We start from the raw sequence: 22,937 nt of genomic DNA on the forward strand, positions 1-22,937 counted from the left end.
GAATAGCTAGATAAGCATTAGGACTGATATTCTGAAGGAACTGGATCCCTAGAATAATTTGTTTCCAGACACTGAGGTAGAAAGATTTGTGTTAGGAAGGACAGAAATCAAGTTAATCAAGATATGGAGAGCTGTTTGAGTAGTTAACTTTCATGGTTCCCTTCAGCCCAGTTTTTATTTAATTTGAGGAGTGGAGGTGAGGTAGACTTCACCATTGGAGCTTGTTTTTATGAACAATATTTGTGTAGAGATCGTGAAGAATAAATCCTTGAATTGTATGGAAAACCACCAAAAAGCTTTTCCTTGTTGACTTACAGAAATTCAAATTAACAATAAAAGAGATAAATAAGATTTTTTTTTTAAAATTATGGATAAGGAGAACTATGAAACTTTCTGCTTCCAGAGATTAACAAGGCACATAGCTTAATGTAGTTTAAAACCAGCAGTGCTGACACTGGACTCTGTAATTTCATGTTTGGGAATTATGAATTTGGTAGCATAAGTCCCTAAGCTTGAAGCTTTAAAATTGGCCTGGAAAGAAGCTCTTTCTCCTTGTTTCATCACGTTGCTGATGTACAGCTTGATACATCATACTTTCTTACGCCTTGCTGTCATAATTTGGGTTAGTTGGACTTCTTCTGTTACCATATTCCTTTTGTTCAAACTCAGATTGATGTTCTTGTCTTTTGATAATCTAGGAAAAGCTTTTCTCTATGAAAGATTAAAGATCAATGCCATTACTCTCTTTTTTTTTGTTTGTTTCCTAGCTCAGAAAATTAACCCCTGTAATGTACTGTTTAATGGGAAACTTCTTACAATGCTCTGGCTGAGCTGTTAGCTCAAAACACCATAGCACAAAAAAAAAATAGAAAAAAAAATCTGGGAAGTTTACATTGCACTGAATGCAGCTCTGCTTCCTTACGTAGGTTTATGTCTACTAGTAATGTTTAGGCAGGTGAGGACGTCTCTTACCCGAATAATGAACCAATGAGAAATGTATACCCATAGTTTTAGGTGAATAATACTTAGTCTGTGTTTGTTTTACTTAGATTGATAGTGCATACTGTGCAAATTTACCCGGGGTGTTTATACAGTGGAACAGCCTTATTTTGGTTAAACTTTGTAGAAGTTTGGATAAGCTGGAGAGCAGCTTTAAGGCAGAGGCAATTCTGAGGTTTGTCATATGGAGCTAAAGTCCTTTTTTGTCCTTTTACTTTTTGATTGCACTGAGTATCCTGAATTAATCTGCATAATGAACTTCCTTCTCTGAAGGAAGCTCCTTTTTTAGAGTTGATTGGTATTCCATGCCAAATTCTACTTGTAAATTTAAAATTTAGCTACCAATTTCTTTGCCAGTTTTTCTTCAAAATATATGTTACTGATAGCGTAGTGAATGTATTTGTGTTCATTAATCACTTTCCATATGTTTTAAGTACAGGACACAGATTTATTTGAAAAATTGCAAGTTTATATACACAGTTATAGAAGCAGAAAATAGTCTTAGGATGTATGTAGAAGCACACTGAAACTGATAATTAAGTGATACATGGATACTGAAATAAGACCTTCACCAGGAGAGTTTGCCTCAGGTGAAATAAATTATATAAATAACCTTTTAGGCTTGGAGTTTAAAGGTCACCCAGTATCTATCTAACCTCAGAGGATCAGGCACCTAAATTGTTTAGATCTTCAAATTTTCAGTATTGTTTTCATAGTGGTTCAGTTAAAGGTGAACATAAACCACATTTGTTAATTTGGGGCAGGCTTTCTTTGGTTTAACTCGAATCTTGCTGTTAGTTGACATAAGAAAAGCTTGCTTGTACAAGCTTTGGCTCAGTTTGTTTAAATTGGTGTCTGCCTCTGAGTAACAAAATTTGGTCTGTTGTTTTGTATTGTGGCATAATGGCAAAGTGCATTCATACACAAACCACTTTTTACAGTAAATTCTAAATAGCCAGGTTTAATCTTAAGCTTCTTTAAACTACTGCACAGTGAAATAAAAAGTTTTTCAAAGAAAAAAAGACAAAAATACCTATTAAATGAAATTAAGCCTGAAAAAGACTGTGACAGTATGTTATTGAACAATACTGTTTCTAGATCTTAAACATCTTTTAAGAAAAGTTGTAAAAGTTATTTTACATTAATACAATTGCAAAAAACCTTAAAGATTCGTCTACTGTACTTTGGCTTTAGTAATGAATGCAAAAATTCACTCATCAAAATCTGAGCTTATACAAGGGAAAGTTCAGTTACTTAAAAATATTAATATAAAATTATGAACATTATTTACATGGGAGAGATTGAATGTATCTTGTCATGGACCAAACCCAATAAGAGGCAGTTTGTAGATATTTTATGATGGTGGTGGTAACTAGTTTCTATGACCAGAAACTCATTGGAAAGTGAAGTATTAAGATACTCTTGTTCTCTTCCTTAAAGTGAAGACTCTGCTACAGTCATTTGGCCTTACTCTTTTAGTGCCTTGCTGTGATTTTGCTGATTCTTTTTGATTTGTCCTTTTTTGTCCTTTTACTTTTTGATTGCACTGAGTATCCTGAGTATCAGAAGAATTAAGAGTAGCTTCTGTACACGAAGCTTTACTGTCCTGCGGACTCTGCCCTTCGTTGTCCATTCTAACTTTGCTCGGACTGTATGCAGCTAGCTGACAGAGAGCTACAGCTGCTGTTTGTTTCTGTTCATCACAGCTGTCAATTATTCTTAAGTCTTGAGCTTCATTACAGTGAGCTGTGAAAGAAGATTTGTCGCAGGCACTGTTTATAGGGTTCTTGGGGTTACACGCATCTGCTCCGGAGGTTTCGTTTTCGGTGTTTGAAGCAGTAGCAGCACCATTGTCGTGAGATGGACTGTGGAACGATGTTTTCAGGCTTGCTGTGTTACAGGAATCTTTTACCGAGAGGTTCAGAGGCATGTCTTGCAAATCTAGAAAGTTCTGACTTTCCGTTTTGGATGTGGTTTTGTATGCATGCTCATGAATAGGTCCTGTGTTTGTGTCAGCCTTTTTTGAAAGATTAAGGGGAACTATCCCTGTGTCGTCTTCCGTGTTGGACAGCGAGCCTTCATTGTTATGGTTTTCGTTCTGTATATGTGACTCTTCATCAGTGACGTTAATGCTGAAAGAAATGAGGAGAAAAGAGAATTCACTATCAGTTGCTCTTTTAAGTTGGGGCTGAGGAAGTAGGCAGGAAGAAAAGAAAAAAAAAAATCTGTCTAGAAGTCTGACAATTTAGTTGCTTCTCCTTTAACTCCCCCAAGTCCCTTTCACCATACACATCGCTGTAATACAGGTAATTTGCTGAAATACACAGACACGTGCATAGTAATGGTATTGGAAATACCTGATACAGTTCAGGAGAATGAGTGGTCTACTCGCTATAGCAACTGCGAGTTGTACTGTGCTTTGCACAGTTAATATAGAACAAATATCTCAATGCTGTAAATTTAAACGTATTTTAGGGGCATTGCATTAAATGTGTCCATCTATCTCTGTGTGTCCCTAGTAAATCTGACAAGAATTTACAAAGTGATTTTATTATTTTACCTGGTAGGTGAATCTCCTCTCTCTTGCTGTGTCTGCGCACTTTGAAGTAGAGTTGGTTGATCAGTGCTTTTTCTCACAGGTCTGAAAGCTGTGAAGTTTTCTTCTGGTTGATCATACTTGCCAAGCGATGTGGAAGATGATTTGTTAGAGAGGTCAAATAAGCCTTCACATGCATGGCTTGTCTGGGTGAAGTTGGTTGGGCTAGGTCTGCCGGGGGAGCCTGTTGCTGCACTTCCGGCGAGAGGGCTCATTTTAGCATTCTCTCTTTCATTTTGGTCATCTTTGGAATGACTTTTAGCATGCAATAATGTCATTTCTTTTTCATAATCTGCTTGTTTTTTATGTGAACTTAGAGGGTATTGTTGGGATGGGCTTAAAGAAGCTGGATACAGCAAGGTAGTTTCCTCCATTAGGTGAGAATTTTGATCTCTGTTAATACCAGCTATGTGTGAAAATCTGTAAAATGAAGGATCTGTTGGCCTACAAAATCCATATGGGATCGGAGGAGTGGAATGATATTGTTGGAACAATCGATAGTGTTCATACGCCGAGGGATTTATGGGTTTTGGAAGTGGCCCAGGGTGGGGAAGAAAGTGTCTTTGATCTTGTGTGCCATAGACAGACAGAGCAGAGCTTTCACACTCTGAATTACCTGGAAGCAAGTAAGGTGTGTAGATAGCCAGCCTGTGCTCATAAAAATGGGGTGAGTACTCAGGAATCATTGGTTGCATGTAAGGTGAAATGGAACCAAAGCCTTTTGTGGGAGCAACTTTATGTGGAAACTCTGGGAGGAAAGGAGAACCTGCTTTCCATGGGTGAGTTGGTGCATGAAATGCAGATTTAGTGTGGAAAGGTGAACTTTTGTTAGAGAGCGGTATAATTTCAGATACATCACTAGTTTCCGGGCCTTTGCTATCTCTGTGTTCTCCTACAGGAACAAAAGCGGAGGGCCTTACAATGCTGTCCAGAAGGGGCTGCATGCTGATAGTGCTTTCTGTTGTAGTACTGGCAGAGCTTAATTCCTTCTGAATCGCAGGTTTTTGTCCTTGAATTCCTGTGTTTGTTGCCTGGTTTTGCAATTCTACGTTTTCCTTGGCGTCTTCTTTTGCAAAAGGATATTGAGGCTTTGAATCAAGATTTGACAGTCCATTTGTGACAGATTTAGAAGAAGTTGGTTTGACTGTAGATTCAAGCTGATTGATCTGTTTGGGCTCCAGGGAGCTGGTCTTTGGACATTTGATAACACGATCCTGCTCTGATACTAAAGTAATGGAGTTTTTGCATAGGCCATACTTCATGTGGTTGAAAAGATGGGATTTCTCATTGCAAGTAAAGGGGCACTGAAAGCACTTGTACTTAAACGGCTTTCCTGGTGGTCTTGGGATGTAATGAGGCTTCTTTGGTTTACGTTCTTTGAGGAGACTCATTTTTTCTTTGGCTTTAAACGATTAAATGTAATGGTTCTTTGTAAAAACTTTCTTGTGGTTAGCTTTCCACAGTTTTAGCCTCTTGATGTTTCCAGTTTTTCAGGTTTCTAGAATCCTTCTTCCCAGGTAAAGACAGGAAGCCAACTCCCGTGTTGTCTCAGGGAAGAGGGGGTGCCGGAAAACAACACTTCTGCAACTGGTAGTGCAGGAACTGTAACACAAAGTTTAAAATTAGCTGTAGTGGAACACTGGAACTAAGTACAAAGTAAGATGTTCTTTTAACTGTATTCCCCTTCGCATTACATATGGCGTGTTGTGGGTTTTTTTTAAACAAAACAAAAATGCTAGATGTCAGACTTGAGAGAGACCTGCATTAAACTTTGACATCCTTCTGCACCTAAACGTAGTCACAAAAGCGGCCTGATTTTCAGCAGTGCTAGTCACCTGCTGCTGCTACCCGCTTGAAGGAGTTTTCTTTGAAAACTGAAGGAACAGTCATTCAGAAGATGAAAGTAGAAATCTAGGTGGAGCTGTTGAGAGAGAAGTGGAGGTGGGTAGGATGAGAAGAGGCAGGTCCTGGCAGCAGCTGGGTATGGGGCAAGCCTGTCGGGCCGGTTGGGGAGAGAGCGGAGGGAATTTCCTGCTTGGGTGAAATGGGGGTGGAGTGGATTGGGTGCACTTGGGGAGCTGACTTGGCTCTTTCAGAGACTGACCAACCCCTCTTAACTGGCATGGCATTTCCTAACAGCCTAATCTCAATGGATACCTCAAAAGTGGCCAATCTCTCGAAGGATAAAACCACACCAATTTTCTTCCTCTTCCTAATTCAATTAAGAGAAATGAGTAGTGCAATATCTGACTAATAGAATCTTCTGCTTGATAAACACATTTCACATTCTTCTGCTGTGTAGCACTTTACATATTGTGTATAGTTAACACAGACACACAAGTGTATTAATTCAGGTAAAAAAGTGTCTGACGGTAATTGATTTATAGGGGAATGATCCATCTGCCTTTCTTCAGAAAAACTAAGGTTGTGGATACTTTATACAGCCTAATGATTTGCTCAGTAGATAAGTCAGGAGGGCTTGTATCGGCTTGTTCCATTATGTTCACTGATTCTGAAGGCGTGAGAAACTCTCAGAGTCAAGTTCTCATGATTTTATAGGATGTGTTATGGCAGAGATCTAAAAACTGATGATTTCATCATGAACTATAAGCATCATTATCAAAATGATGACTGTTGCAAAACCACGTACTGTATCTATTGTGTTACCCGAAACTACAGGAATACTAATTGTAAGAGTGACTAGATAGCTCGATTATTATTTTTTTTTAAAAAAAAAGCTTTTTACATAGAAGTTTGAATTAGTAGTATTAAAATACTAAGTTTATGAAAAGGATTGCTGGTAATTACATGCTATGAGATTTTAGTTAGAGTAGAGATGTTTTGCATTTCTTAAATCAGAGATTATTTAATAGAAAATGACATGCAACACATGAAAACTGAAGGCAAAGCTACAGAATTGCTGCTTGTTTCATCAGGTATAGTAATTCTAGCAAATTGTTTTAAATGTTGTTTCTGATGTCATAGAAATATTAATTTTGTTAAAATAGTAATGGTGAAGGCACTCTGAAAAATGCAAAGCTGGTCTGTAAGTAGAAAAAACGATCAAGCTTTTTCTTAAAATTAACAAATGATTAAATGTGCAATAGCCTAAAGAAAAAGGAATGTGTAGAGAAGTAGCTTTTTATTGTTCAGGTTTTAGCAAAGCTTTTTTGGTTGTTTGAGTTGGATACTGATACTGTAACAATGAAAAAAAAATTATACAGCAGCATGTTAAAATCTTGTCATTGGAGTCTGATTAAAATGGTAGTTCAATAAATTTAAAAAAATCATATAGTATTTAAAAATATTTTAAACAATGATAGCCAGAATTCCTTTGAAAGATTAAGAATAATGCTTTTACATTGAAGAAAAATAATAACAAAAATATTGAGGCGTGGGAGAGGAGGTTCAGATAGGGAACTGGTCTTTTTTTTTCTGCCTTAAGTGAGCTTGTTGCATTTATTTTTGACTAATGATGTATAACTAACGTGGACAGTTTGTAATGGACTCGGTCAAGTCAGTTTGTACCTGTTGTTCTTTATATCTTCTTGGAAGTACTTGTACTAATTATTCTTGAAAAAAAGATATTGTTGTCAAAACTCCACTGCATTCTTAGTTGAACCATTTATGATAACAGTCTGAATTTGCATTCAGGTGCAGCACTTATAATGAGATGTTAATTAGATTTTTCTTGTTCTGCTAGCTTTCCTTTGCTTAATAATGAAAATTCCTGTATGTCCTGTTCCCCCCCACCCCGACTTTGTACTTGGTATTTAACTTTGATTCAAGTTATTCCTGTTCAACAGAGTATTAACTATAGTTTCTTAATAAGATAAAATGCATTGTTGCAGTTTTAATGTTAGAAATTTAGAGCATCGGAGCTTCTTTGCCATGTGTACAGCAGGAGAGAATTACAACAGCTTTTTTTTTTTAAAAAAAATTTGTTTTGATGGCATGCTCAGCGTGCAGACATTAGTGCTCCCAGAACCTGCTGCTCTGACTTGCAAGGTGTAGAACAAGTAGCTTATTTTAAAGGGTGTTTACCCTTTCGTAAACTTAGGCTAGTGTCAGCCAGATGAATGTTCTGTTTCTCTCTTTCACTATTTAATCCTTTTTTTTCTCATGGTTTAAAAAAGCCAGTAATAAAATACTTCTAAAGCCAGACAAGAAGGATAATTTCTCCTCCAGTCTCTAAGTAAAACACAGGAGTATCTGGCAGAGGTACATATTTCATAATTAAAAAAAATTAAAACTATTTGATCCCACACATACAGCTGGAAAAGACATTAATGGTTTAAAATAGGTGCAACTAATTAAAACTGTCTCTATATAAATAATGTTACAGTTGTACAATATATGTTTTGTGCTACCAAAATTAAAATTTAGTATTAGAAAGAAAAAGCAAAATAAGTAGTTGCTTTTTCCTTAAACTTGAATGACATAACTTGTGATATGCGTTAAAAATGGGAAAAAATTCTTCAGTAGCAGGATAATAATTTTCATGTAACTTTTTTTTTAGATTGAGAATTTATTTCCTGTATATCTGATATCAGAAATGCAAATGTTTATATATTATAATTCTCTAGTTTTGAAATGTTGTCGTATTATTTATTTATATTTTTATTGAAAACAGGTTATTCAGATAGCATTGGTTAAACTTGAGGTAGTCTTAGTTGTTTGTTTCTTGTCAATAGTAATACCTCCTCACGGCTTTCTAATCTGTAGCCCGTTCTAACCTGAGACTGAGCGCTGCAAGTTTTCTTCCTTCTGTTTTGAAAAGTATGCTGTTGCTACCTCCTTGCCTTGAACATATTAGCAAGTTTAGAAAACAAGAGTATTGTTTAACATTGTGTGTGTGTGTATAAATACAGAAACAAAAATGTATGTGAGTATAAGCATATACACACATATATGCACATATGTATTCATACACACACACATATATATGTACATTATATATGTGCATGTTGGTTTTTAGGTTTTTAAGTAGTCTAAATTGGTTAAGATGCCCATTTGATCAAAGAGGAAATTTCAAAATGTCTTATTATAAGCAGGGATGGTAATTACATTTCTTTTTAGGACACTGCTTTAGCAAACTACGTAACAGTTTGTCATGCACACTCCATTATTATTGCAGTGTCCTTTTGGTGATGTTGATCTCTCTGACCAGGAGTACTCACTGGGGTGGAACATTTTGAAGGACATGCTATAATTAAAATATTGTGATGTGGCATTATTGCATAACTCAAGGACATGCCATTGTCACCTACCTAGAGTGTTGCAAGAACGAGAATTGTGAGTTTTATTCTAGCTGAGATTTTCCAGTGATTAACTACCACTCCCTTCTAAACTTCCAGTTCCTTTAAACTGAAAGATAAATTTTAATGCAACTGTTTGTTAATTAGGAGGAAACATGGGTGAGAGGAGTGGGTTGACGAGGAGTGGAAAGGAAGCGTGTGTTGAAGGTACGAACCGAAGACGACTGCGTCCTTGTGTGTGAACGCACGCGTGTGCCTGTGTGTGCATGTGAGAAGCAGTACAGAAAGAGCGATTAAATAATTTGATTAGGCAGCATGGATAAGAAATAAAAATCTTTGTAAATATTAAGTTAATAATTCAATTTCTTAATACACTTTAATTGACTAGGGAGAGGATAACTCAAAAAAAATTCCTAGAAGCTAAATTCCCAGAAGCTGGAAAAAATAATAAATCAAAACTGAACTGAAGTACCTGATTTTCATACAAGCTTTTCAGATTAACCCGACACTACTGTCTGAAGAATAGTTGGCAGACTAAACGTAATTTTGAGCAATACAGCTTTTTGCCATACTTCAATATAATACATTAACTTCCTATATGAAAAAAGGTGCTTAAAACATTTTTCACCAACAAGAGTTAATTATTGTAAAAACTTGCAAGACTTAGTTTTTTTCTTAAACTAAAATATTTCCCTCTCCTGCTGAAACTTTGTGCTGAAAGCTTAAAAGCTTAAACTGGGGCAGTAAATGCACCTGCTAGGAGTAACCTAGGCTTTTGAGACAGCTGAAAAACGAACACCTCTGATTTACTTTTTACATGTTAACATGAATACACTTTATTTGAAAAAAAAAAAAAAATGCTCTAAAGAAATGTACTTACCAGATACATAGATGTCTGAAACCTTCAAGGTGATCCCTGTTGGTAGCTGTAGCTGTCACTGCTGAGAGGGAAGTACCTGTTCTCTGCTTGATCTCTAAGTGAAACTGCAGGAGGTTGTTTCAGGGGGAGGGACTTAAGAAGTGTAGGAGTTGAGCCCTCGGGGTGTAGAGATGCACCTGATATTACTCCAGCCTGGAGCTACGATTCATTTGTTTGCGTCCACTGCTTTCATTCAGCATTACCTCAGCATCTAGGCTATCGAAGAGAGCTCTTGTCGCTTTTGTGCCCTCCAACAACCAAGTTTTACTCTAAACTGTAGCATCTGTTCCTCTGAGTAGGAATCTGCAGTGTGGGGTCAAAAATGGCTTAGGCAATATGCCGAGCTTTTAATATATTTCATTTTCGTAGAAGTGACTCGTGAGCAGCAGAATTGACTGTACACAGGGGAGTAGCAATGCTTAAAAATAATAATTTTACTCTTTTATTAGAGATTGACTTTTTTTTATTGAATGCCTTGGTAGCTTTAATATTCTTGCTCTTTTTTTTTTTCCTCCCCCTCTCCATTTTTATTTAAATCTTTTTGTCCTTCATGAGTCTCCTTTCTGAGGGCGGGACTGAACTAACTCCAAGCTTGCTTGCCACAGGAACCTGCCAAAGCTTGCCTATAATCAACAGTCAAATGTACAGATCCTGTAAATGGAAAGGAGTCACCTCAGTAAGAAATTGATTATCACGTCTCACTGTTTGCTTAGGAGCTGTGAAATGGAATGGTAAAGGGAGAAAACCAACCAGTCATCCACTGATTAGCACTAGGACTTCCTTTTAGTTGCGTTTTAGGTAGAGTTTATAAATGACAGATTTATTAGCATATTTGCCAGCCTTCTGGTGACATTGCTGAGTTGTTTAGTGAAATAATAACCTCTTGCATACTGGTTGTTAAAATGAAAATCTTTTGATAGTTCTAGCTCTCTCTAAAAAACATGACTGTTACTGAATGTGAAAACAAAGGGGGTTTTGGCTACTAGTTCTAATGTTATTGAGACATTAAAATTTCTGTTCGTAACTATTAAATTCAGCTGGATGAATATAATAACCATCTTGTTTCACCTACTGCTCTATAGATAAAACAACTGCAGATTATTGAAACTTCTAAATATAGAAGTACGATGAATTTTATACTTGGCAAAAGTATGGTCTTTTGATAGAAAATTATTAAGGAAATTGTTACTACAAAACCTGTTTAGGCAGTGGGTAAAAGTTGTTTCAAAATCAGTCTTTAAATCAGTGTCTTAAAAATAATTTTCAAGGTGTAGCCTTTATCTTGATGGAATGACTTATGGACATCTACTTTCCTGTCTAGGTAGGCAGGTCACCATCCTTCCCCTTGATGTGCCAATGTACATTTTCTGGAAAAAAATTCTGAATATAAGCAATCATTAATTTTAAGGTAGAGAGGTGGCTCTTGGTTTGGTTGGGTTTTTGGTTGTTTGGGTTTTTTTTTTTAAATTAATGCTCCTATAATGCAGCTTAGCAGTGTAAAAAGATGTCATATTACTGTCTAGTTGTAAATCCTTTGGGTTTAGATGGAATAACAAGAGCATTTTCAGTCCATCATTCTTCCCTTTAGTTGTAAAACGTTTTGAAGAAAAGTGGTATATTAGAAAATTTTATCTTCAGAGAAAGATCTCGTAATGTCTGCATTCAGAAACATTTCTGAAAAGACCTAAGGAGAAAAGTCCTTTGCTTTCTCACCGGAAGATCTTATTCAATAGTCTTCACTTGGTAGTGAACAGCCTTTCTTTCATGTCAATAAGTTTGTGTGCCACATCGATCTACATAACTGTCCTCATTTTTCTTTTGCAAGTGTGGATCATTTTCTGTTGTCTGTAGCTGAAGGAAGGTACCACCAGGTTTCTTTTTTTGTGTATGGTGGGGTGGAGGTAGGTTTCCTTGAATAGAATCAGATCAGATTTTTTGTTTTGAAAGAAAATTGCAATTTCTGGCATCTAGAGGAAGCTGTTGAAGGACTCCTTTAATACAAGTGACTGAACTGGATAAGAGGCAGTCAGTATCTGAACTTTGATTTTATTTTTCCCCCCTTCTCCCTGTTCTCCTTCCCTAATCTGATATGTGGAGGGGAGACCTGATGTCCAGTTGCTGACTTGATCCAAGGAAAATAATGTTTTAAATCTAGCTACTTCCTGGAAGGTGCTGTTATTAGTCAGGTCTGCTGAAATCAGCTGTGAACAAAGTAGAACTGGGAAAAAAGAACAGCTAATATAAATGCTCCTTTTCTCGGTGCTTGGATGGTATTAAAAATCCAGATCTGGGGGAGAAGATTCATTGGTGGGCTCCAGAAAAGGAATGTGGTAGCTCCTGTTTGTGTATGCTTCTAGAAGTAATAAATCTTGATTGCAGTGGTGTTGTTTCATCACTTATTTTTGTTCACTCGTTATATTTGCATCCTGAGTATTAGATAAACTGAACCCAGTCACCTGTTGGTAGCACCCTTTTTAGTTTAGCTGAGCACAAGACAGAGTAATTAAGAGCACCAGGATCGACATAGTAAAATTTGGATTTATTGATGATTTCCTCCCAAGTTGCTTTTTTGAAAATGTGATTATTTTTGTATCTCTGGAGGGCTGAAGCTTTAGTTTCATATCTTCTTTGCTGTAGAATATACTACTTTGTTCTAAGTTCTGTTTAAATTTCAGTATCAAATAAGTGTTGCTTAGCTGTAGTTGAATTTTGTAGGTTTAATTACTGTAGCATAAACCTGCCATTCTATAAATGTTACAAACTTCCTTCTTCATGGTTTTTTTATGATTTTTTTGGCTCAGCTTTAGCACTAAACAGAAAACAAGACGCCACTAGCAGAAACCATACATACAAAGGGGATAAGATAAACTTAACTGATTCTTGATACACTGCTCACCTAATTTTTATCCTCTTGCACTTCAAAATTCCATTCCCTAGATGTATGAAAGAGTGCCAAGTGTTGCTCTGGTCGGTTACCAACCCCTCCATTGATCAGATAATTCAGATAACACAAAGAACGGCCCTGGTGACTGGGTGGTTCTGCTGTTTTGACTTGACCTCGTATCAGTCAGAACCTTTCAGAGGATATCCACTGGTTGTCAGTCATGAACAATCTTTCTAGAGATGCCTTACAAATTCGTGAACTAATTAGTTGTTCCAAGAAAGAAGAACGATCCTAGGTAAATGCGAATAATCTGATGTAGTTGAAGGCTGATAGACACAGAGCTAGTGAAGCTTAGCTTGCCATATAAAGGAAACATCTTAGAATTGTGTGGCTGGCAATATTCATTTCTATCTTTGTCATCTCAGTTATGTATCTAGATGTGTGGCTTTGAGCTAAACGTTCAAGAAAGTCCTTTTTTCTTTCTTTGATCACTTGAACTGAAGTTATCGACAGATTTTGCTATCCGTATTAGCATGTTTGGACTAGGTTATTTCAAACCATTCCCAGAAGGGGGCAAATGTATTTGAATATAATTGCTGTAACTCATGCTGTGCCCCAAAACATTACATGATTCTTGTACAATATTCTCATAATTATTTTCTTCTATCCCATATGAATAGTTATTAGTCTTAATGCTTTTCGAATACCACCTTTGAAATGTGCCTTTGTTTTTCATAACGATTCCAGTCCCTGACTTTGGAGATATGTCTGGGCAGATTACCTTGCTGATGTTTGTGAGCCACTTGTTCATGATTACTAGAGCAAATTATTTGTATGGGAACAGAATAAAAGCTCAGCAGTTAATAGCAACTGCAGATCATATTTTTAGATATTTATTGTGGCCTATACTGTTCGTGTTTGGCCTGGAACGAGGAGGATCTTCCTTCTGGTTCCCATCCTCACCCCTGGGCAGTGAAACATCTTGGGGGAAGTAGGTAACATCAGAAATTGAGACTGTAGGCAAAACTATGAACTGTTTATAAGAAGGGCTTTTTAATAATCATTCTTTTCATTGCCAAGGATGTAAAATGTACCTTTCTTTAGTTTCTACTTGATGCTCTGGTTATAATTCCCTTTTAAAATTTAGTATTTTTAAAATGTTTTTCATGCAGAATGTTTTTTCCTTTTCTGCTTTCATTTGAAGACTTACACCAGAGGTCCTGAGACAGTTCTCTCAGCTCGATGAAGTTTTTCTCGTAGAAGTCAGCAGTAGGACCTGAGTTGTGCCATGTGCAGTTGTAGTATATATGAAGTCAGTCCCGCACATTTTTCTTTGAGGCATAATTGGCGTTGTGCTGCTGTGATGACGCTCTCACGAAGAGAGCAGTGAGGCGTATAATGAATACTCCTAGGCTCAAAATATTGTTAGCTTTCAGTTATTCTTTGAAATGTGTCAAATTTTTAAAAGATTTATATGATTACTATATGTTGTCTGCTATTTAAATACATTTTAAAAGTGGGGAATATAAACCAACAAGTGAAATCTAATGGTTTTACTCCATTAAAAAAATAATAATGGTGCATTTCTTGAACTGCAGTTTGTCTGTTATGTTTTTGAATTCAAAGTTGCAAAGTTACATGTTACCATTTAGCTGTAAAATTTCAGTTGTTTTTAGAATGGATCATGCAGCTAAATTTGCATGTAGGGAAAACTTTTTTTAAAGCTAAATGGCCAGAAGTCATTTAAAATCTTGTGATCTGATGATGTATTTGTGTGAATATCTACATTTGGAATTGCAGCACTCCTAAATGAAACATTTCTTACTGCACAGCATATGTTAGGGCCAAAAACTTATATTTCAGTGTGGTTTCAGTATGATTTCACATCTTTTGTTTTGTGCTGTATTTGTGGTTTTGTACGCTTCAGACTATTATTTATAGGGGTTTTTTATTTAATTGGGTGGGGATAAATACTAAACAAACAAGAGAATCCTAGTTTACTTGAATTTCTGGTTTGCCTGTGAAAGGACGTTATTAAAATTTCTCTTGATGACAGCATAGAATAAACTTTCTAGCTAATAAGGTGTGTCATATATAGGAACATGAAATTTCCTCGGCGTTCTTAATATGTCAGTGGTGAGATTAAAAGTGTTCTGGTGTTAAACTCTCTCAACAGCTTGCTGACCACTGGGTAGTAGCAGCTGGATCTGCTAAATGGCTAGGGGCCTAAACTTTCTCTACTTAAAGCCAGAGAAAGTCTCTTGAATGAAATCAGTGGTAGAACTATTAGTGTTTCACAGTCAAAGACAGCTTGCTCTTTGTTGTGCATGACGTGATCCTATTTTTGCTATAAAACCAGGTATGGTTAAAAGTACGGTTGGCAATATTTGTATCTCTGAAGAGTAAGAAAAGGAACCCAGGGAAAGAAGATTGGAAGAACCGCGTGCTTACACTTGCAGTGAACTGGTGCTTATTTTGGGTAGATTCCAGCCAGAAAGATGTTATTTTTGGTCTCCCTGCTTTTTTATATATATATATATATATATATATATATATATATATATATATATATAAAAATATTCTTTATATATAAGCAATGTTTAAACAGAAGGCAATAACACTGATGAGATACACAGATAAGGGCTAATTCAGAAGTCTGATATTGGTGGGTCAATAGAAGTGATCCCAATATTGAATTTGATTTTTTTAAATGGAATGGGTAGAAGTAGAGAGGGTGGGAAAAAAACAACTCATGAAGAACCAGACTTTACTTCTTTTCTTTATAAATTACCTTTGGAATAAAAGGAGAAACAAAAAAGTGTAAGAAGAAAGTAGAGAGCATTGTAGTCTGCAGTTAAGTACTGTTAGTGAGGGGGCTGAGACAGATTTGAGAGTGGACTGGCCAGGTTCTGATGTCTTGGGATTCAATGACAAAATCACTATGCTTTTTACCTTTTCCAAGAGGTCAAACACAATGCTACCGGTATGCAAAAAGACCCTGGCTTAGGGAAATATTTTGTGTATTATTTCTGCTGAGTGGTAAGTACGTTGTTTAAATAGGAAACACTGGTTATTTCAGTTGGCATTTTTTCTCTGTTTTAAAAACGTCTCATTGCCAAGTATGTTTTTGGTGAAAAGTTTGTATGAAATGAAGTCTCTTGTGCTGTCAGAAGGTTTCAAAATAGATGCAGCTAATTTCAATAGCAGGTGCTACGGCTTTGAAGGAATATCTGTGTATGCATGACTTCTGTGTCTCCAATTTTAAAATAATTCCCTCAGCTTCTGTTGTAATATCGTGTTAATTTGGTTAGAGTGGATATGTGCTCTGTGATAGTACCAGGTTATCTGTGTTCCTGGTATAGAGAATGCTTGCATATTTGCTACTATTTATAAGGTATCCGATTCCTGTGTATTTTATCTGAAAGTACAGAGAATGGTGCTTCCTGATACTTAGGTGTAGCTTGATATACTTAAAAAAACCCAAACAAAGTCTGAAAAACTCTACACCGAATGAAAAAAAGGAGCATTTTGCTTGTCCAATTTCACTGTGCCATTTGTTAAAAGGAAAAAAACACAACAAAAAATAAAGACAATACTGCTTTCAAGTGTGTTCCAGAAAGAGGTTTAACTTAGACTAAGTTTTAAATGGTCTTTTAGAAATCTATTATCTAACTTTTTAAACGTGTTTACATACTCTGTTTTTAAGGATTACCTTCTGTGTTTTCATATCCCAGAATAAATTGCTTGATACTGATTTTTCAGCTGCCAGGGTTTTTGGAGGAGGATGCATCAGGAAGTCAGGCTTCTAAAATGTGTTAGTCTGTTCTGTAGTGGTAGTTAATGGTGAGGCTTTTGGCAAGATTCCAGGTACTTTTCATCATAGATACAGGAAGAAATGAAAAAAGATCTACCTGTCTTAGGTGGACTCTTAGAAAATAGAGAACACCCAAACCTGAAAGGCTGGTTACAGAAGAATTTCTTTTCCCTAACACCCAGGTGAACTTTAAAAATGATGCGTGGTCTTGAAAATAGTATTTTAAAAAGTTATAATGCGTATGTCATCGTAATAGTTTTCAAATTAGCAAGGAAGCATTATAAATAATGCAGATTTTTTTTTTTTCACTAGCCAGCAGGTAAATGCCACAGCCGAAGCTGTAGCAGGAAAGGTCCCTCCCCCAGCGCAACTAGGAAATGGTATAAATACTAAGCAGGGAATAAATGACAATGAATTGCTGCTAGCTTTTCCACTGTAGGGTTTATCTCAGTATTGCACAACCTTAGCCTAAAGGTTGGGGTTTCTTTGGTGATTTTTCTTTTCTGACATGCAGTGTTACAAGTTTACAAAATTTTTATACTCCTTCAGAGTAAGTAATTTGCTTGCTTAGTAGGATTCCTTCATAAGCCTGTTTCTTCATGTCCTTAAACTGCAGTTTGCTACTGGTTAAGTTAAAGGAAGAGCTCTATTAGGTGTAAACCTGAATGAGGGTCTCTAGTATGGCCTTGGGCATGAGTGGGGAGATGAATCCCCAAAGTATTCAGTGCTCTGTGTTTCAGAGAAGGTGGATCAATACTGTCTTAGGTCAGCTGCAGGCCTTTCAACGTAGCCAGGTAGGGGTGCTTAAAGATTTTGAGTTTTTATGGCTGCATTACATAATAATGTTGAGATAGACTGGCCAAAATCCAGATCTGTCTGCTTCCTTATTGGCCCCTCGCCATACTCAAAAGCTCACACTAATTTCAGTGTTGTAGCACTTCTGCAATCCTGCCATTAGTTTATTGAAGCAGATATCTGGGAAATGAAAGGCAGCGTCCATTTCTTTTAAATACTGTATTTAAACAATACGAGTGGTATCAAACAGTAAGTCTTTGGCAGAGATGTAGTTAGAATGTAGCTCTTGAGGGCAACATCCAACTTGACGAACAGTCCCTTCTGTCTGCCTGAAAGCCAGTCTTTGCATTACATATTTTCCTCCCTCAGCAGCAAGGCAGACAACAATCTCCTTTGCTGCCCAGCCATGATTCATCGCTAGAGCAGGTCTTTCCTGTGTGCTGACTGAGATAGGTCCATGGAAAAAAAATAATCACGTGATCATATAATTAAAGACTCTCTTAATTCATTACGTAGTGAGAGACTGAACTGAGATTGCAACCAGACAGACACAGCCCTTCATAGTCATGGGTTAGAAAATGCTTATTTGGTTTGTGGATATGCATATATATAGCCTTATATACGTGGGTCAGTGTTAAGAATTGTGAGAAAGTTCTGGCAGCTTAAGAGACCACAGCTGTTAAATTCCCACATATCTTCTGAGCATGCATGAATTGTGATACTCTTCCCTTCTTCCCTGGCAAACTCCTAACTAGGTCAAGCCTGAGTGCAGGAAGGAGAGGAGAGAGGCTACCTGATGACGGGGTTTAGGCACTTGCCCTACAGGATGCAATGCTAGAGCATTTCACAGAAACGTGCATTTTCTGATCCGGAGAATTTGGATGAAATGGTCCTTGAGTAAATTCTGCAGTAGAGAGCTTGTATAGAAAATCAGAACAAAACATAAATGTTTGGCAGAACTTTAAACAAATACTTATTTCTGATAATGGGCCTAACCTGAAATTATCTATGTTTGCATCTGTGTTGATAGATTAAATATTAGTATAATAGCCCTAATGAAGTTACGGCTAGGACCTGCCTCTTTTTCTAAAATGTGTTAAGAGTGCCATGTAAGAGCATGTGGTCTCAAATCTGAAGTTCTTTACACTGACAAGCCAGAGTTCTTTTTTTAGCATATGAATGATAGTGATAAGCATGCTATTTAAAACACAGGAAGCTGACATAGTGTAGATACAGCTGTTTACGCTTTTTTTTAATGCCTGAAGCTCACAAAGAGGATGAACCTACCAAAGGACACTTCTTCAATGAGTTACTTTCGTTGAAGAAAAATTTGAAGAATAAAATTATTATTCTTTGTATTGATACTTATAACTGTGTTTAAGCTTCATAATTTATTAATTGTAATGTTCTGTGCTCCTACAGTGACATCGTGTACAGTACTTCCTTCAGTAATAGCAGACATCCATTTTTGGTAGTATTTTTTCTTCTGTTTTATAATTATAAAATAGAAAGTTTTTCAATGTGTTATGAATTGACACAGCTTCTCCGCATAAACTGTCCATATCAAAATGTAAGACTTATCTAACAAGTAACATTAGGTTAATCTATTTTAGGAATGGCATATTTTAGTTTTAAACTTAATTTAGACAATTCTTAATTAACTTGAGATCCAGTGAAAATCTGTTTTAAATTAAATAGAGTTGACATGAAATTTTGCGGTTTTCTTGTGGAGACAAGACCTAAGGCTAAGGAACAGATTTTTGTTGGTTTTGTTTGTTTGTTTGCTATATTTGTATGTTTTCTATGATAAACATTGTAATAAATAAGTTAAAAAATATAATCTGAAGTTCAAGTAACATAGGGTTCCTGATGGCATGTGTTATAGTCTTGGTTTGTGTAAAGTATGTTTTTAAATGCACTTTTTTAAAGGAATAGTATGAGGCATTTTTTATTTACGTCCATGTGACCTTTCAGTATCCAATGTCTTCCGTAAGTTTTCTCTACTGGTCCTTTAACGTTTATCTCCTGCACCCGCACGGTGCTAAGCGTTTGATTGTTTAAAATCTGTGTTCAAAAAGCCAAATATCTGTACAGCCTGTCTCTGGTATGAGAAAAAAAAAAAAAATTAAAAAAAAAATCTCTTGTTTGTAATGCTTTGAAGCCAGAAGTTGTTTCTTTATTTTCACAAGGCTTGAGCAAAGAGCTGTGTTGCAACCTGCAGTTAGGTGGTTAGGTAAGGCAGGGTGGAGTGTAACAGGTGCTTATTAATACCTCTAGGCTACAGGTAAAGGTGACTGTGTTTTCTCCAGTGTTCCCAGACCTAAACAGGTGGATATTGTTTTAATAATTAGGTCGAGAGTGGACATTATTTATCCTCTGGTTTTAATGGCAAACTTTTAATGTAGATCTGTGAAAAAAATGCTAACTTTTAAAGTTAAGCAACAATTCAGGTCATCTCCGTGTTGTATCTCCCAGCTTCCTACTTTGAAATAAAAAAGGCATGTTCATAATTTCAAGAGTAAAAATTTGTCTCAGCTCTTCCAAACTAAAATAAGTTTCTTCTGGAAGTTTTTTTTCCTAAAGCTTTTTTATTTGTGTTTTTATGAGAAATTGATTTTAGGTATGAATTTGACATGATCTTAAATCTGAAAAATTGAAACAATACAGAGCAGAACCATACAACACTGTGACCACACTGAATATTTGAGAGGTGGTTAGAATGATGAATGAAATTGGATAACAGATACAAAATCAGAAGCTGACTACAAAGCTTTGAACTTCATTGCTGCTTTGTGTATCAAACAAAGCTCTGGAAGAGTGTGAATGTATTTTAAATCAGAGAAAAATGTTAATTAAAATTAAATTAGTATTTTGTGTTTAGACTGAAGGTGAAAACTTGTGTACGTGACGTAACATGGAGTCTGCCAAACTATGGCTTAGGAAGGTCTTCTGTAAGAGAATTCAGTTAGAGTGGACTAAACCACACAGATGGTTTTGCTGTACTGCTCCTTCATGCCTGCCTTCAGCCAGGCTCTTCTGACACGCAGGAAGCCATGGCAGAAAAACACCTGCATCGTGTTTGAAGAACTCTAGGGTAAAGGATGAAGTGAACCCTGGAATTTTTGGTAGTGTTTCTTTGGGAATTTTTATGACTTTCAAATACCAACATGAAATGTAATGCTGGACTCCCTTTTTCCAACCCACAAACATTTGTCAGGAGCAATTTTTATCTCTTATTTCCCATAGTCCACAGTTCACCAGTAAATATTGCACCAGTGATAGCATGAAAACTTTAATAGATGACCCCTAGTCTGTATTTCCCTTGTTGTTGTTGTAGTATTTGTATTTACATAGTCCTTACTACTGCATACTTCACCTTGTTTTCCCTGTTTTTCCCACCTTCTAAATGTCCGCTTTTATATCCTTCCTTTGCATTATTCCCCATTGCTCTCCAGGCTTGCAGTCACGTTGTTCTCTTGCAGCAGCAATGCTTAGAGTCCCAGATGCAGGACATCAGAGAGGTGTGAGTCCAAAAGCCTACTGTGAGATAAAGCTTGATTGTCAGAGTAACAGAGCTGCTGTCCTGGCATTTCCTTGGTTTCTGCTGTTAAAGACCCCTGGCAGCATCACCTCCGTCTTTGACCCTAATAAGCCAGCTGCCATTTGGTGTTGTCTCTATTATTTGGGAAAGTGATGTCCTGAATTGAAAAAAACCTTGTGTTTTTTTCTTTCACACAGGAGATACGAATGTGAGGAGCTGCTTGTGAGTCCTTCTGCCACGTTTCCTTCAGTGCACAGAGAGATGAGAGCACACTCACAGCAGTCTAGTAGCTGGAGTAATCACCCTGTGCTGAAGGAAATTTGCAGCAGCTTTGCAAAATTGCCTTTGGCATCTGTTTTAGTGTTCCTGTAGAACCAGCTAATTCCATTTTTTTTCATCGGTTGATGCAGCATTTTTCAAAACAAGCTAGTCAACATTTTTAAGGATTTTTATTGCAGTTTCTTTTGGAACTGGGAACTGCCCAAAAATCCATCCATCTTTGCTATATTGTTGCTGAATGGGAATTGGTTTTTTTTCCCCATGTAGTGTTTTGTGCTCTTAATAGTCATATCTTGTGCATCCCTCTGATTATGGCTTTATTTTCTATAGTAGGTTAAAATGGGATTTTAACACTTCCCTTCTCCAGTTATGGTGCGTATTTTTTTTTTTGTTTAAAGTAGCAGCCATGGAGTGATGAACTGTACATTGGAGTTTAATTATTTTGTGATTATATCCACTCAAGTATATCAAGGCACAGTTTGCTAATGAAATACAGTTCACTGATCCCACTTCTTGTTCAATGGCATCACATTTTGACAAGTATTTTCTAAGGAAAAAAGATGCATTGGGTAAATTTGATACAAGAAAGAAAATTGAGAGAGAAATTGTTTCTTTTTCTTCTAGAGGCTGTTGTTTCTACAGACATTATTCATTTATTAAAGACATGCCATCTAGAGCGGGATGTATTCAAATTATATATCTGGATTTGCAGATACCAAAAGTTCCCTCTGGGGAGCCTTGCATACATATAGTATTTCTTAAACTGTGGCAGCGTATTACTAGAACTGCGTAAGAGAATTCTTCTTTTAAGTGTGTGGAAGTCTCTTCTCTGTAGAATAATGTTACTGACTTCTGCAGGTTTGATGAGGGTATAAGCATGACAGTGAAATTCTTAATCTACTTGTTTTCCCAAACTTATTTTTGTCACTTCCTTATAATAACAGTACCTGTGTTATAAGGCCTTTGTGATAAGATTCTGGGATCTTCATTTGCCTTTACTTCTATTTTACTACTCTGCTTTCTCTGTTTTCCCCAATATGATTTACAAACCACCCAACAGAAGAGCTGTATTCTCCTGCTGTCCCAGGACTCACAACGGTATCATGCGATTCCAGTGCTCAGACATATATGTTATATTGAGGTCTGTGACTTTTAGGCCTTTATTGGCTAAAACATACTCTATCCAGAGTTTCTCAGGTTGCCCAATAAATTAGGAAAGAGTGCTTGGTACGTGCATTTCTAAGAGCTGCTTTGGATAATAAGATGGCTATCGTATCAGTTGATTTTTGGGTCGTGATTTGTTTCATGAACACAGGTTATGCCACTCTTCTCCCAGAATGAAGCTCTGTGTTCTGGAGTATATATGTCATCAAAGAGATCCTGCCACTGTCAGTCGAGGATGATTTTCTAGGTCAGTAAGGAGAAACAGAATATTCTCAGGAACACACAGTATATTATTTCCATTCAGAAACACAGTGTATTCCTGCTGCTGATTTTTTCCAATTCCTGTAACTAGTTGGATTCATCAACTGTAACATTAATAGTCTGGGGTATAGTTTAATTTCTGTTAAATGTTGTCCTGTGTTTTAGTGTCCCTCCCTGTCCTCGCCATCCCAAATAAGCGTGATTGAGAAATAAAAGGCACTTTCCCAGGATGGCTGTCAGCGGATTTTTGTCTTGAATCTCTCTGCTGGCCTCACGAGACAGCATTTTCAACTTTGGGCTTTAGAATCAATTTATGTGCATTTTGAGTATGTTCGGAAGTGCAGTGCTTGATTCCATATTGCTGTTTAGGATGCAAATATCTCCATCTTATTTCCTCACTGTCTAACAAAACCTGATGTATTGGTGA

At 36.6% G+C, this 22,937-nt stretch overlaps 2 protein-coding genes across 2 annotated transcripts in view; one reads left to right on the forward strand and one right to left on the reverse strand.

Annotated features, from left to right (window-relative positions):
• Positions 1–22,937, forward strand: part of TBCD (tubulin folding cofactor D) — a 131,241-nt gene that overhangs the window by 30,713 nt on the left and 77,591 nt on the right. The window lies entirely within an intron of this gene.
• Positions 1,490–9,838, reverse strand: ZNF750 (zinc finger protein 750). Its single transcript, XM_054846522.1, has 3 exons — positions 9,734–9,838; positions 3,560–5,197; positions 1,490–3,131 (listed from the first exon to the last, which is right to left on the reverse strand). Exons 2-3 carry the CDS (start codon positions 4,984–4,986, stop codon positions 2,411–2,413), a joined length of 2,148 nt encoding a protein of 715 aa, XP_054702497.1. The 5' UTR covers positions 4,987–5,197; positions 9,734–9,838; the 3' UTR covers positions 1,490–2,410.

Source organism: Grus americana, chromosome 18 (assembly GCF_028858705.1).
Source record: "Grus americana isolate bGruAme1 chromosome 18, bGruAme1.mat, whole genome shotgun sequence".
Lineage (NCBI taxonomy): Eukaryota > Metazoa > Chordata > Aves > Gruiformes > Gruidae > Grus > Grus americana.

Excerpts from the sequence above, each read along its gene's own strand:
- ZNF750 (XM_054846522.1), bottom strand. The coding sequence starts at position 4,986 with ATGAGTCTCCTCAAAGAACGTAAACCAAAGAAGCCTCATTACATCCCA. Across the intron at positions 3,132-3,559 it reads AGAGGAGATTCACCTACCAG|CATTAACGTCACTGATGAAG; the intron begins GTAAAATAATAA and ends CATTTCTTTCAG.